This window comes from Schistocerca gregaria, chromosome 3 (genome assembly GCF_023897955.1).
Source record: "Schistocerca gregaria isolate iqSchGreg1 chromosome 3, iqSchGreg1.2, whole genome shotgun sequence".
NCBI classification, from domain to species: domain Eukaryota; kingdom Metazoa; phylum Arthropoda; class Insecta; order Orthoptera; family Acrididae; genus Schistocerca; species Schistocerca gregaria.
Genome location: NC_064922.1, coordinates 432278046 through 432292648, shown reverse-complemented (window position 1 = coordinate 432292648; position 14603 = coordinate 432278046). Strand labels below are relative to the sequence as shown.

Here is a 14603-nt window from a genome sequence, read left to right as displayed (position 1 = left end):
ATACTCCATTCTCCAGGGCTGCATCAGCGCATCAGGGATTCAATGCGACAGAGGGTGGATCCATGTATCCTCACTTACGGAGGGCATTTTGAACATTTCTTGTATCAAAGTGTTTGAAGTCACGTGGGTACGTTCTGTTGCTGTGTTTCCATTCCATGATTAATGTGATTTGAAGAGAAGTAATAAAATGGGCTCTAACATGGAAAGTAAGCGTTTCCTGACACATGTCCACCTAACATATTTTCTTTCTTTGTGTGTGAGGAATATTTCCTGAAACTTTCGCCGTACCTTTTTGTAACACCCTGTATATCCGCTTATACCAGGCAGCGACTATCACTTAATATATCTTACCCTTTCAGTTAAAAAGTCATCCCCTGTATGGGAATAATGTGTCTACAAGTACAAGTTGTGATGCAGGAACAATGACATATAGTTGATTGGGTCTGACTGTGAGTCATGCATGAATAGCCAAAGCGGTTAAGGTGATTGTTCGAGTTAAGTTTAAAATCCAGGTACGAGCCGCAGTCTGGCACATATTTCATTGTCGCCATTCCCTTATACAGTTGATGTTTGTTCGTAATCGTAACAGCAAATACATTTCATGTACGTTCAAAAATAATTTTAGTAAGGTTATCTAAAGTGGCCAGACAACACTTGATGATTGCATCAAAAATTTAAAACATATGTTCAGTGGCTTCTTTTGAATAAAAAGTCGCATGTCATGTTGGTTGCGATGTTCTAATTCCTGAGTCAGTAAGCGTTCTCTCTTCATGTACAATCACACCATTTCCCATTTTAGTCAAAGGAATGACCAAGCCTAAAGAAGGTGGAGATTAAAATGGCCTCGTTAATAACACCACTCTGGAACTCGTCTCAAATGATATACTGATATTAAGGTTGAAGTAAAAATTTGAAAGATAGTTTCACCCTAATTCTACAGAATATGTTCCATTGTTGACGTCAGTGGAAAACGAGGAGTATCCACCTTGTACCGACACGTAGGGTAATACTATACTAAAACATAAGGGTAGTCTCCCTAATGAAATTGTCCCACCGCACAGAAGATTAACATCGACTTGTTACAGTCCCATGTGGTGAAGAATTTTGGTGGGAGCGAAGTTGGCCTGGGACGTTGTGTTTGTTTGGGCTTTTAATCAGTCTATATTTTATTAAAGAACCTTTTACAAAACCGTAGGCATGTGAATACAGAAAATCCTTGAACTCACCCTTTTGTAATGACTAACTTCTGATAACCAGTGACATATCAAAAAAGCAAAACGATTATTTGCAGCACTGTAATAAAATAATCTGATTTGCAAAGAGGGTAACAATAAAATTTAGTGAAACATATCCCAACACAGAGGCAGACATATGTAGGTGAAACATGATTGCTTCTGTAATAAATGACCTTACAAGTGGACACAAAAATGCAGTAGCAACAAGTGAAGTGGCTCACTAGAATGATCTGCAATTCACTACCTGCAACAACTCTACCATATCCCAGATAGGAAACACGAAGGGGAACACGATCTACTTGGATATACACATACAGCCACTATGAAATGTACAAGGAAAAGGCATGAACATGTAAAAGATACGATTATTTATTGCTAATGCTCAGTTACCCATGTTTTCATACTTAATAATGATACACTCAGATAGCACTACGGCCCATCAAGCAAATAAACAATACAATTACGGCGCAATGAATGTTTTCACAACCTAGTCTTGCTCCTTCATAACAACAAACAATATCCAGCAGACCTCTTTTTTGGTTGGTCAAAACTCCAGCTACTACCAATGTTTCCCAATTACAACTGTGGCGCGTCCACAAAAGGCACTCGTCGTTTTGTGCCTTGCACTTTATTACCACAACCGAAGCTCACCATCGTCCTTCCCTCTTATCTGTCAGCTGCTGTCTTCTTCTGAGGGATGAAAGAAAGACACACTGTAGTACCACAGCTCAGCGAAAGTCTGCATTACAACTGTCTGCACTCCATGCTGACGACTGCAGTTCGGTACTGCTGTTTCCACGCTGCTCTCAGTTCCACAGCATTGTGCTTCCCCATGACCCGTTTTTCTTGGCTGCCATCAATGAACTTACCTCGCTCAGTACCGAACTGTATTCCACAGTGACCCCTTGTGCCAGCCACACTGAAGCAGAACAAGTCCGAACAGCACGCCATGATTTTTCAGTCGCTAAACACAGTGACCTCTGATGTTGGCTCAAGTCGATGTGTCTGCTTTAGCTCTGCAGTTTCAATTGCGAACTACTGCAGGCCACCACAACAAGCCTCAGAATGGGGCTGTCTCTGCAAGCTCACAGCCATAAGCGCCCTCTGAAGAGACTAAATTGCTCCACTAGGCTGCCTCCACTGCCTGGTAGACGAGAAGACAAACCTACTGAGAATTTTCAATTTCATGGCAGACCTACGAGATAAGAGAGGTTTGAGTACCAGAAACAGAATGGATGTTGGCTGCGCTGAATGAGGATGCCCCACTGCTCTCCGTGCTTTCTGTTACTGTCAAAACACTGGCGAGGAAAGTCTCTTCAACTGTCAGCATTTCAATCTCTACCCCTACTTCCAGATCCTCAGTAGATTTCTCTCGCCCAGGCTGTAGCTGTGCGTTTACTTTAGGAACCACAATCAATATCAGTCCTAAATTGTGACTACTGTAGAAATATTCTAATAAAATAACAACCATGGGCATGAGAGAAAACTTCTCGAACTGCCTAATTTTTCTGTTTTCTGCTGACAGGGAAAAGTCATTGGAAAGTTGGAGAACGTTATATTTGAGGATATAATAGAAGAAATCGGCAGTTATGGAAAGTTCCAAATACGCTTCAGCATTGTCTTCTGTTGTCTGGCATCATATTTTTCCGCAATGTCAGCCTATGCCATGATTATTGCTCTCACAGTACCTGAACACTGGTGCCACGTTCCAGGAAGAGAAGGTACCAATTCAACCATAGAAATGTGGAAGAAACTGACAATACCAAGGCAAGTAATACGAGTACGATATAAACATAAACTGTATCTACTAACTTTAGTGAACAGAAAATAAAACCATAAGAAATATTAACACGTTACTTCTACACTATAACTGTATTAAATAATTACCGTTGTTGCTTCTCTAGAAAGGAACATAATACTTTTTATGCTTTAGTACAACGACTGGTGTATGTATATGTTTCTAACTAAGGACGAGTGTCACTATAAAGGAGAACATGTCCATGTGGCTTTACTGTTAAGTAAGACAGCATTCCAAATATTTTTACAGTGTCCTTTACTAATGTTCCCCCCAATCTGATGTTATGAATACAGTTAAAGCGACCAGTAAGACAAATGTACTACTTATTTATTAAATTTATTACTTTTTTGGTTTTCAAAGTTTCCAAACATTCATATTCACCAACTACATTATTCAGAAACTGCCGCTATCTACGCTACAACAATAATCTCCACTGCCTCCGATAGTGAAACATGATTGTTTCTTTACTTTGGTAATGTTGACTCCATTATAGCCTATGGTATCACATTTTGGTACAACTCTGCGTAATAACTAACAATATTGCAAAACCACAACAGGGCAGACAGGCAGATCTTCTATGTCAATTGACGAACTTCGTCTATGCAGTTGTTCAGGTGCCTCTACATTTTATCTCTGCATTCTTTGCATATGTACTCCAGCCATGTTGTTGTCAACATTGTTTCTTTAAGAAGAAACTTCAACGTAGTACACGTGGGTAGTACTTTCTGAATTATTGTACAAAAAAGTGTCAATTATTGAGCAGTTTTCATTTTCGATTGGCTTTCAGCGTAAGTGAAACAAAATAAGTGATAGAACCACTTAAAATGTAAGTTGATAGGTTTTCATACATCATACTGCTTCTACTCTGTACATGGATCCTATGTAAGAGTCGAGAATTTTTATGTGTTATGTGTTACTTATTAGTTTAGTCTCTCAGTTTTTTCCGGTTTTGTTGTTGCTGTACTTTCTATTGTTCATAATTTTTTTTATTATCATTCTGTAAACTATGTAGTGTCCCATTCCACGACCAAGTAGCGTTATCTCGCATAATCGAGAACTTCTCTATGCTGCGTATCATTTACTAGTATTATCTCTTAGTTTTTGGCTTGCAATATTAATGCTTTAGCTTCTCCTGATCAGTATTCTGTAAAGTATGTACTATCTTGTTCCATGTCCTAGTAACTTCTGCTCACATGTTGCCATGTAAAATGATAAATCCATAAATACTATGGAAGTGGTTGTTTGTATGTATGTGTGAATGTTTCACATCTCTTTATAAACCACTGGACTGATCTCAACAAAACGTGGTACACATGTAACTTACGGTCAGGCGACAGTCGCTGCTGGGGTAGGAACCGCCTACTTGTCGTAGAGATGAGGGTAGGGGTAAAAAAGTAGCATAGCCCGCGAAGTGTGTATTTCCAGATTTTATTCATCCAGTATTTGAGAATGAGAGCAATTAGTGAATTTCAACAAACTTTACACATAATTTCAAACCATTACAGTATTTTTCTCGCTAAGAAGCCCTACAAAATGACGAAAAGACTAGAAGAAAAATATTTACCGCTTACTACTTTTCTGCTGTTCATGCAGTAAAAGTACTGCATGAAGTATAACGTTATGACTTACTAATAACTGTATTGATGATACATTTTACAGACAATATGCGCATATGAAACTGAATGTAAGTGCAAAATTATATCGTTGTACAGACACTTTGAGCTAGATATATACATCACAAATAACAACATGCATGGAAAACCGACGCATCATGCATGACGTTTACATGTATTATTTCTTTGCTACAAACTCTATTCGTAATAATTTCACAGACCGTGTTCATATATGCCGCTGAATGAACCTACAGCCTTATGTCATTGCTTGTAAAATAGTACAGGGCATATGACGTCATAAACATTAACTATAATTCCAGACGCTACGTGATGCGTCTGACACAACCGAAGAAGTTGCGGCTGCCGAAGTGGAACTATGCGCCATTTAAATATTAACCCGCCACTCCCTGAATCTCTCTGTGTATTGACGAAGCAGCGAGATATTGGACATACATTATTGTACGGCAACTGTATTCGTAAAAATCCGCCCCAAAAGATAGCACTCGCTTTCTGCTATTGCAGTAACAGACGTTACTGAGCACATTCTCACCCTAAAGCTCGAACCAACATGGGAATATTTCAACATTTAGAAGCACACTATGTGTACTTATGGTAACAGTAGAGAGTATAAATTGTACCATCCTAACCTCAATAGAGATAAAGAAGTACCGTTATGAGTTAATCAACATCTGACCCTCCACCCCATACGAACCACACTTATGTTTACGGAGTTCAACGCTTTTTCTCGTTGATAGGTTTTCTAAATAATGCCCTCGTGTTGTTCTTCCACGTCAGCCTCGCTATAGGACCACACTGGATGAATGGGTTTATAACACTACTGACGACTGCAGAACGACTGTCGCTTTCTAAACTCGTAGGCGACCTAACACTAGTCGTCGATTGTGTGAACAGTTACTGGTTCAAAATGGCTTTGAGCACTATGGGATTAACTTCTAAGGTCATCAGACCCCTGGAACTTAGAACTCCTTAAACCTAACTAACCTAAGGACATCACACACATCCATGCCCGAGGCAGGATTCCAACCTGCGACCGTAGCGGTCTCACGATTCCAGACAATAACGCCTAGAACTGCTCGGCCAATCCGTCCGCTAGCGTTACTGGAATATTGTGACGTTTTAAGTCCCACTTTGTAGTACTCAGATAAATGAATCTCTGCCTTTAAATTACTTGTCTGATTTGTCTTTCGAAACATTATTTGAAAACCTAACTTATCAAAATCCTTTTATTGGCACCAATTTATTGCCTTCACTCAGCAGTTACAGAACCTGACGATATCGTAAATACACTACTGGCCATTAAAATTGCTACACCAAGAAGAAATGCAGATGATAAACGGGTATTCATTGGTCAAATACATTATACTAGAACTGAAATGCGAATTACGTTTTCACGCAATTTGGGTGCATAGATCCTGAGAAATCAGTACCCAGAACAACCACCTCTGGTCGTAATAACGGTCTTGAACGCCTGGGCATTGAATCAAAGCTTGGATGGCGTGTACAGGTACAGCTCACCATGCAGCTCCAACACGATACCACAATTCATCAAGAGTAGTTGCTCTGCCACCATTGACCAGACGTTTTCAATTGGTGAGAGATCTGGAGAATGTGCTCTCCAGCGCAGCATTCGAACATTATATGTATCCAGAAAGGGAAAGGCCCGTACAGGACCTGCAACATATGGTCGTGCATTATCCTGCAGAAATGTAGGGTTTCGTAGGGATCGAATGACGTGTAGAGCTACGGGTCGTAACACATCTGAAATGTAACGACCACTGTCCAAATTGCCGCCAGTGCGAACAAGAGGTGATCGAGACGTGTAACCAATGGCACCCCATACCATCACGCCGGGTGATACGCCAGTATGGCGATGACGAATACACGCTTCCAATGTACGTTCACCGCGATGTCGCCAAACACGGATGCGACCATCATGATGCGGTAAACAAAACCTGGATTCGTCCGAAAAAATGACGGTTTTCCATTCGTGCGCCTAGGTTCATCGTTGAGTACACCATCGCAGGCGCTCCTCTCTGTGATGCAGCGTCAAGGGTAATCACAGCCATGGTCTCCGAGCTGATAGTCCATGCTGCTGCAAACGTTGTCGAATTGTTCGTGCAGATGGTTGTTGTCTTGCAAACGTCCCCATCTGTTGACTCAGGGATCCAGACGTGGCTGCACGATCTGTTACAGCCATGCGGATAAGATGCCAGTCATATCGACTGCTAATGATACGTGGCCGTTGGGATCCAGCATGTCGTTCCGTATTACCCTCCTGAACCCACCGATTCCATATTCTGCTAACAGTCATTGGATCTCGACCAACGCGAGCAGCAATGTCGCGATACGATGAACCGCAGTCGCGATATTCTACAATACAACCTTTATCGAAGTCGTGAACGTGATGGTAGGCATTTCTCCTCCTTATACGAGGCATTAAAACAACGCTTCACCAGCTAAAGCCGGATAACTGCTGTTTGTTCATGAGAAATCGGTTGGAAACTTTCCTCATGTGAGCACGTTGTAGGTGTCTCCACCGGCGCCAGCCTTGTGTGAATGTTGTGAAAAGCTAACCATTTGCATATCACAGCATCTTCTTCCTGTCGGTTAAATTTTGCGTTTGTAGCACGTCATCTTCGTGGTGTAGCAATTTTAATTGCCAGTAGTGTAGTTGCTATCTGATTTCAAATTGTAAGTGACAGGCCACTATGTAGAATGCACTCAATTAAAATCTGTTAAACTGACAGCTGTGCTCCACATCTCTGGCACAATAGCGGCTCCGTGCAAAATAATAGAATGTTCTAGTAGGACACAGCCCGACCCGTAACATGTGGTTGTCATAATAAGTCACCATCTATGTGAACCACAGTTGATCATGTGGTGTACACCATTTCACCCCATACCCTCATGTCAAGGGATGGATCTATATGGTAATAATGAATCCAATCTGGTAACATTTATACTCCTCAGAGTCTACACACATGAGTACTTCTGTCATGATGTTGTACACACAACCCCAACACATCAGCAAAGAATGCATGGTGGCACTCCTGCGTCCAGTGTTATCATTGAACACACCACTGTGGCATATTTTTGCTGTGTCTTAAACCCACAGTGCTCCAGACACCGTCCCTCTGTAAATTATGCTCTTTCTTTACTCATCATACGTGGAGTGGCTATAAGACCCATAGAATCTTGTGAACGATATGCCTATCAATAGCAGAGATACCGACTGCCTGGTCCAGTTTGTTTACTTTAGGCATTGTGGATCACTTTGATTACATCAGGTCGCTGAACTCAACATCCAAGATGGCGGCAGCCATGCCCCTCCTCATGTGACAAGTCGTGACCCACCGTATCACCACCGAAGGCAATGAAATATTAATAATAAAGGATTCGTGAAAATTACAAAATGGTGGCATGAACTCAAATCAGAGTAGCGCAAAATAAAAAGTTGTTACCATAACCCCCTCTTCTGCTGACAAACAATCACAGGGAAACATTAAAATCTTGCAACCCATCAAAGTGTAGTGTCAATAAATAAATTCAAAGAAATGTCCAAGATACGGGAATTAGCTCAACTGTGCTTCATACACCAATGCTACCTCTCCTCCACTCCAGTCAGTCAGAGAATAGGTTGACACTGAAGTGTAAATGTGAAACGAATATGCATTATTTCTGTGATATTTAAATAACAATGAGTAAAGATACATTGCTTGAAGTACCATCTCCATTATCTCTTCTCTTCGCCAGTGAAAGCCTAGTACTCTAACAGTCATTAAAATGAAACAGCCAATTACAATGTAGCCCCATCCAGACTATGATCAAAAGTGCCTTGAACGACCGAAAATGTGTTTTAAAAATATGACATTTTGCAGCATTTTCACATCTATGAGTAAATTAAAAGACACACATAAAGGGGTATCTGTACTGGAAAAACGATGAAAAATTCTGTGAACTATATTTCCATTAATGAATTCAAAAAGTAAGTTATGAACTGGTCACCTGTGGCACTGGCAGATTTCGTCAGAAGCTGTGTATCATTCGCTGTAGAATATGGGAAGAGTTTAAAACATTCTCCACATAAATAATTAAAATCTAGCATTTGTTTATAAAATGTAGCTAAGAAATCAGTAATATGTAATTACCGAAGATCAGTTTTACTTCAAATATTGTTCCACATACTCTAAGAAACGTGAAATATAATCAGCTGCTGTGTCATGTCCTTTTGCTTACTGTCTGCACTGGTAAAAACACTTGCTATAAGACTCAACAGACTCTTAAATTAATTATTTTCCGCTACTATGAGACCTGTAAAATGTCTCAACATTCTTTCTAAGCCGGCAAAAATGTATCAAGATCGCTAAATGGAACGAAGTTTACTTCGGATTGGTGTAAAAGGTGACTGCTGACTCTAATGTACAACAAGTCGTTTTAATGCCTCAACACGAGTGGTCTGCTAAGAGGTAGGTAAACTTGTTTATGAAATGTGAGAATGAGTATAAAAGAAACGCTCTATAAACTGTTTGCATTTAGAATGTAATATGTGAAAGAGCGTAAAACGAGCTTTACGTAAATACTTAAATACCAACACTAACTTATGCTATGTAATTATTGAATTAACAATATTTAGTTGTTGAAGATGAATTTTATTTTAAAGACTTCAAAAACATGATTTCAAAAAGGTCAAACGTGATTAACTACCGGTTTAAGCTCCAGTTGCTTTCCTTTGCCAATAGACAGTACATTCATAGTTCGACCTCAATACCACACTTCGTTTCAGACACAATAGAAGCTTCAATTAATTATGTTTCACATCTTCGATTCTTCTCAAATTATACTATTTTCTAAAATGTTTGCAAAAATGTGTCAGCAATGCAGCAAAGTATACTGCTTACATTACAACAGTAGCTAAACATGTGATGTGAATTCCATCTGATGTGTACCGTCATCACCTACGTTTTCATTCATGAATGTTGGAGGAGGAGCAAAGATATTACATCGGTAGAGAAAATGCGATCGTGGGTAAGTATTACATATGACTGAACAAATTACTGCAACTGGAACTACACTCCTGGAAATTGAAATAAGAACACCGTGAATTCATTGTCCCAGGAAGGGGAAACTTTATTGACCCATTCCTGGGGTCAGATACATCACATGATCACACTGACAGAACCACAGACACATAGACACAGGCAACAGAGCATGCACAATGTCGGCACTAGTACAGTGTATATCCACCTTTCGCAGCAATGCAGGCTGCTATTCTCCCATGGAGACGATCGTAGAGATGCTGGATGTAGTCCTGTGGAACGGCTTGCCATGCCATTTCCACCTGGCGCCTCAGTTGGACCAGCGTTCGTGCTGGACGTGCAGATCGCGTGAGACGACGCTTCATCCAGTCCCAAACATGCTCAATGGGGGACAGATCCAGAGATCTTGCTGGCCAGGGTAGTTGACTTACACCTTCTAGAGCACGTTGGGTGGCACGGGATACATGCGGACGTGCATTGTCCTGTTGGAACAGCAAGTTCCCTTGCCGGTCTAGGAATGGTAGAACGAAGGGTTCGATAACGGTTTGGATGTACCATACACTATTCAGTGTCCCCTTGACGATCACCAGAGGTGTACGGCCAGTGTAGGAGATCGCTCCCCACACCATGATGCCGGGTGTTGGCCCTGTGTGCCTCGGTCATATACAGTCCTGATTGTGGTTCTCAACTGCACGGCGCCAAACACGCATACGACCATCATTGGCACCAAGGCAGAAGCGACTCTCATCGCTGAAGACGACACGTCTCCATTCGTTCCTCCATTCACGCCTGTCGTGACACCACTGGAGGCGGGCTGCACGATGTTGGGGCGTGAGCGGAAGACGGCCTAACGGTGTGCGGGACCGTAGCCCAGCTTCATGGAGACGGTTGCGAATGGTCCTCGCCGATACCTCAAGAGCAACAGTGTCCCTAATTTGCTGGGAAGTGGCGGTGCGGTCCCCTACGGCACTGCGTAGGATCCTGCGGTCTTGGCTTGCATCCGTGCGTCGCTGCGGTCCGGTCCCAGGTCGACGGGCACGTGCACCTTCCGCCGACCACTGGCGACAACATCGATGTACTGTGGAGACCTAACGCCCCACGTGTTGAGCAATTCGGCGGTACGTCCACCCGGCCTCCCGCATGCGCACTATACGCCCTCGCTCAAAGTCCGTCAACTGCACATACGGTTCACGTCCACTCTGTCGCGGCATGCTACCAGTGTTAAAGACTGCGATGGAGCTCCGTATGCCACGGCAAACTGGCTGACACTGACGGCGGCGGTGCACAAATGCTGCGCAGCTGGCGCCATTCGACGGCCAACACCGCGGTTCCTGGTGTGTCCGCTGTGCCGTGCGTGTGATCATTGCTTGTACAGCCCTCTCGCAGTGTCCGGAGCAAGTATGGTGGGTCTGACACACCGGTGTCAATGTGTTCTTTTTTCCTTTCCAGGAGTGTATATCACTCCAAAAGTTTTAATGAATTTCACCAACACATTGTAAAAATACTACCACACTTACAAAGGTTACAGGATTTCCTGAAAATATTAGGTGATTTTATCACTTCAGCTTTAGAAACGAAGAGAGGTTTATGTTGCAATATATCACTTTACTGTAGAACTACATGTTTTGTTTGTATGCTCTAATGAGAGGCCAAAGGTGGCATCAAGATATGACAACTTCAAAATCAATGACAACATCGATGTCTCGGAAATAAAAAGCATTGACAAAAATGTGTTTTATTGATAATAAAATGAAGATTTAAATTAATCATTCCTGACCCTCTGGCTACAATCTTGTACAAGAACTTTTACTGTATCTTAGCTGCAACAGGCGAATTTTTTTTCCCAAAGCTCAAATACACATTTGTATATTCTCAACCTTTTCATCATGCTTAAGTGCTGCCAACTGGTAAGTATCACTATAAAAATACTTACAAGTCAGGTAGCAAAGTGCTGCATTTTGTGACCACTAGAATATGTGGATGTTGTTGGTTCACTACATTCCACTGTGTAACTGAATATTGTTATGTTGCAGGGCAGTTATTGAATGGTCATTTTACTGTTGATTATTAGTTATTTTCGTCCGTAAAATGAAATCAAATGTACAAAGTACACATTAAAGATGGGTACATATCTTTATATGTATCTTCCATCTAAAATCATTAATAAAATCACCTAAGAGCATTACCACACAAGGGAAAGTTTTCCTCCCACTAGAAAAAATTAATGTGTGACAAGGTTAAATATCCCCACTACATCTCTTTGTTATTACTGATTAAAATGCATAAAGCTTGCTTACACTAGAACCCTTTAAATAAATTATAGGTTAGCAAACGGCAGTTCTCTGATTTGAGTACCATTCATTAAATTCATCTGAATTCATTCGCAATACTACTGAAGGTCTATCTTAGTTTAAAATGCAGCAATATTACCCTTGTGTCCTAAAATCTCTGACATTCCTATTACAGTTTGCAAGCACAATGGACTTCTGAATTACATTTTTCGTGCCTAAACTGTGTGGATTACTTATTAAAATATACAGACAATAAATTCATATAGAGCACTACTATAGACCTAACATGAAACCAAGATTCAGCGAAGTAAACAATGACATATTATGGTGGTGGCTACACGTTTCACTTATCATCTTACCAAGTACAGTTATGACTCAGCGTTCTCAAATGCAGCTTTTCAGGTTTTCACCTTATCATCAGCAACTTTAAGCAATGATCAATGATTCTCAAAGTTCGTTTTCAATAGACATTATTTCATTATCACTTGAATTATTGCCCAATTTTTTTTCATCCACCAATAAAACTAATCTCTAGATCACTTGGTTTGGGTTGATATCTGTTTTCAGTTTGTTGAAGACAGTCTTTCAGCTGTGTTATTTCCATCAGAATTATCCTCTGCTTCATCATCATCATCATCATTATAATCATTATTTTCTTCTTCTTCATTGTGAAAATCATTTCCCGTATTGTAATATCTCTCTTGTCCTCCACGTTCTGGTTTCATAAATACATTATTTTTAACGTTTTCCCTTTTTTCGAAATAATTGTCCCAATCTCTGAGAAGCGGGTCTTCAGGGAAGTGGAAGTACATGCTTCTTGAACCACCTCTTCTTCTCCTCCAGCAAAACCTGACACATTTCCTTTCTATGATTCAGTCTGATCCATTTCCACTCAAAATAATTCTCAGTGTGCTAAAGGATATTTTAAAATGTTCAGCAACATTTGTAATCGACAAACTTTCAATAGCAACTTGTTTTGTCATTTTAAATTTTCTACAGTCCATTTTCTACTCATCTGAAACACAAAAACAGATTAGATTAGTTTAGAGGATGATAGGCACATGGCTTTATTCAACAACAAGTGATATCTTTGGATTCACCTCATTTCTACTCTGTAATCCATCTTGTAGCGTGCTAAGAAGTATTTTAAAAGTTTGAACACCATTTCTCAAAGACAAAACTCCATCAACAGCTTGTTTAGCCTATTTCACATCTTCTGCAGTCCATTTTTATCTGAAATACTAAAGTGGATACCATTGGTCAATGAGGATTCCTGCACATTCATTGTCACTTATCAGTGATGGTCAGTGGTCAGTGATGGTCAGTGGTCAGTGATGGTCAGTGGTCAGCGATGGTCAGTAGAAAATAAAGATCAATGGACATTTATGGTCAGTGGATGACCATGATCAGTGGACAGTGACGATCACTTGACGATGGTGGTCAGTTGTCAATAAGGGTCAATGGACAATGATGGTCAATCTATAGGGTGACTGTTATTACGCTACGTGTTTAAAATCCGTAATAAATGTCTATGAGATACAAATTAGTACTTGTCTTGCTGTGTAATTGATAGTATGAGACAATTAATTGTGAACTGTACCAGCACTCTTACTCCATCAATTCCCAAACAACAAATGACAAAATAGCTCACACTACACCTCTTAAAAACAGAAGACTTGCTGCACTCATGATCACGAATATTCCAGACACTCTAGTAGTATATCTTTCTTTCTTGATGATACAGCATGTGGATGCAGTGGTTGTCTTCCTGGAATTCCCTAGGCTTCCTTATGGTAATACTAAAATGTAAATGGTTTGATCTAGTTCACTCTAATTAATTTTTAATACCTCCACTAACAGTGTGAGGGTAAACATGCTTTCAAGCTCACGTTCTTGGAAATGAAAATGAGAAAGAGCAGGCCAGTTGTCTGGAAAGTGATGGAAATAGGTTTTCCAGTAGTGAATTCCTTCCTGCTGAAGCACACGAGATAACAACTTCAGGGAATCCCATCCCACACAAACTGCTGACGTATCTGGTGAATACCTGTTTCATCAACACCTCTCCAGTTTACATACAATAGTAAATTTCCAGGCAGTAACATATTATAGAGGGAATACACTATTCTCCCAACTTGCTCTTGCTTGTCAGTACAAGTTGAAACAAGCACCAACTTGCTAAGATGACATCATGATTACACTTTCTATGGTCTCCACATCCATACTGATGCAATCTCCCAGAGTGGCATATTAGTCAGACTATAGGGAAATACTTATCCGAAATACTTACCTGTAAGTGAATATTAAATGTGCATTTATCTCCCTGTTGTGCAGTTCAGCATGTGACGTTGGAGACATATCACCTAGAATGGAAATACGTTAACTATCATATCCTATTACCACTCTGCAGTTCAGTGCATGACATGTGCAACATCTTCACCTAAATAAGGTTAGTTCATCCTAAATTGAACACATATCATGGGAGACTATCATCCTATATTGATTGGTCGTTAGCCTTTGAACAGTGCCGAGACAAACTCAGTGAAGCTAGATTCTCTTACACTGGCCATTGTGATGGACACCTGGAATGTTGGGAACAAATGGAGGATCTA

The 14603-nt window shown here is 40.6% G+C and overlaps 1 protein-coding gene across 2 annotated transcripts in view; it reads left to right on the top strand.

The window, feature by feature from the left end:
• Nucleotides 1–14603, top strand: part of LOC126354441 (solute carrier family 22 member 7-like) — a 199177-nt gene that overhangs the window by 77199 nt on the left and 107375 nt on the right. For both annotated transcript variants that reach the window (XM_050004128.1, XM_050004127.1), the window contains one exon: nucleotides 2761–3002. In XM_050004128.1, coding sequence (XP_049860085.1) covers nucleotides 2887–3002 — 116 coding nt within the window. In that variant the 5' untranslated portion in view covers nucleotides 2761–2886. The remainder of the gene's footprint in view (nucleotides 1–2760; nucleotides 3003–14603) is intronic.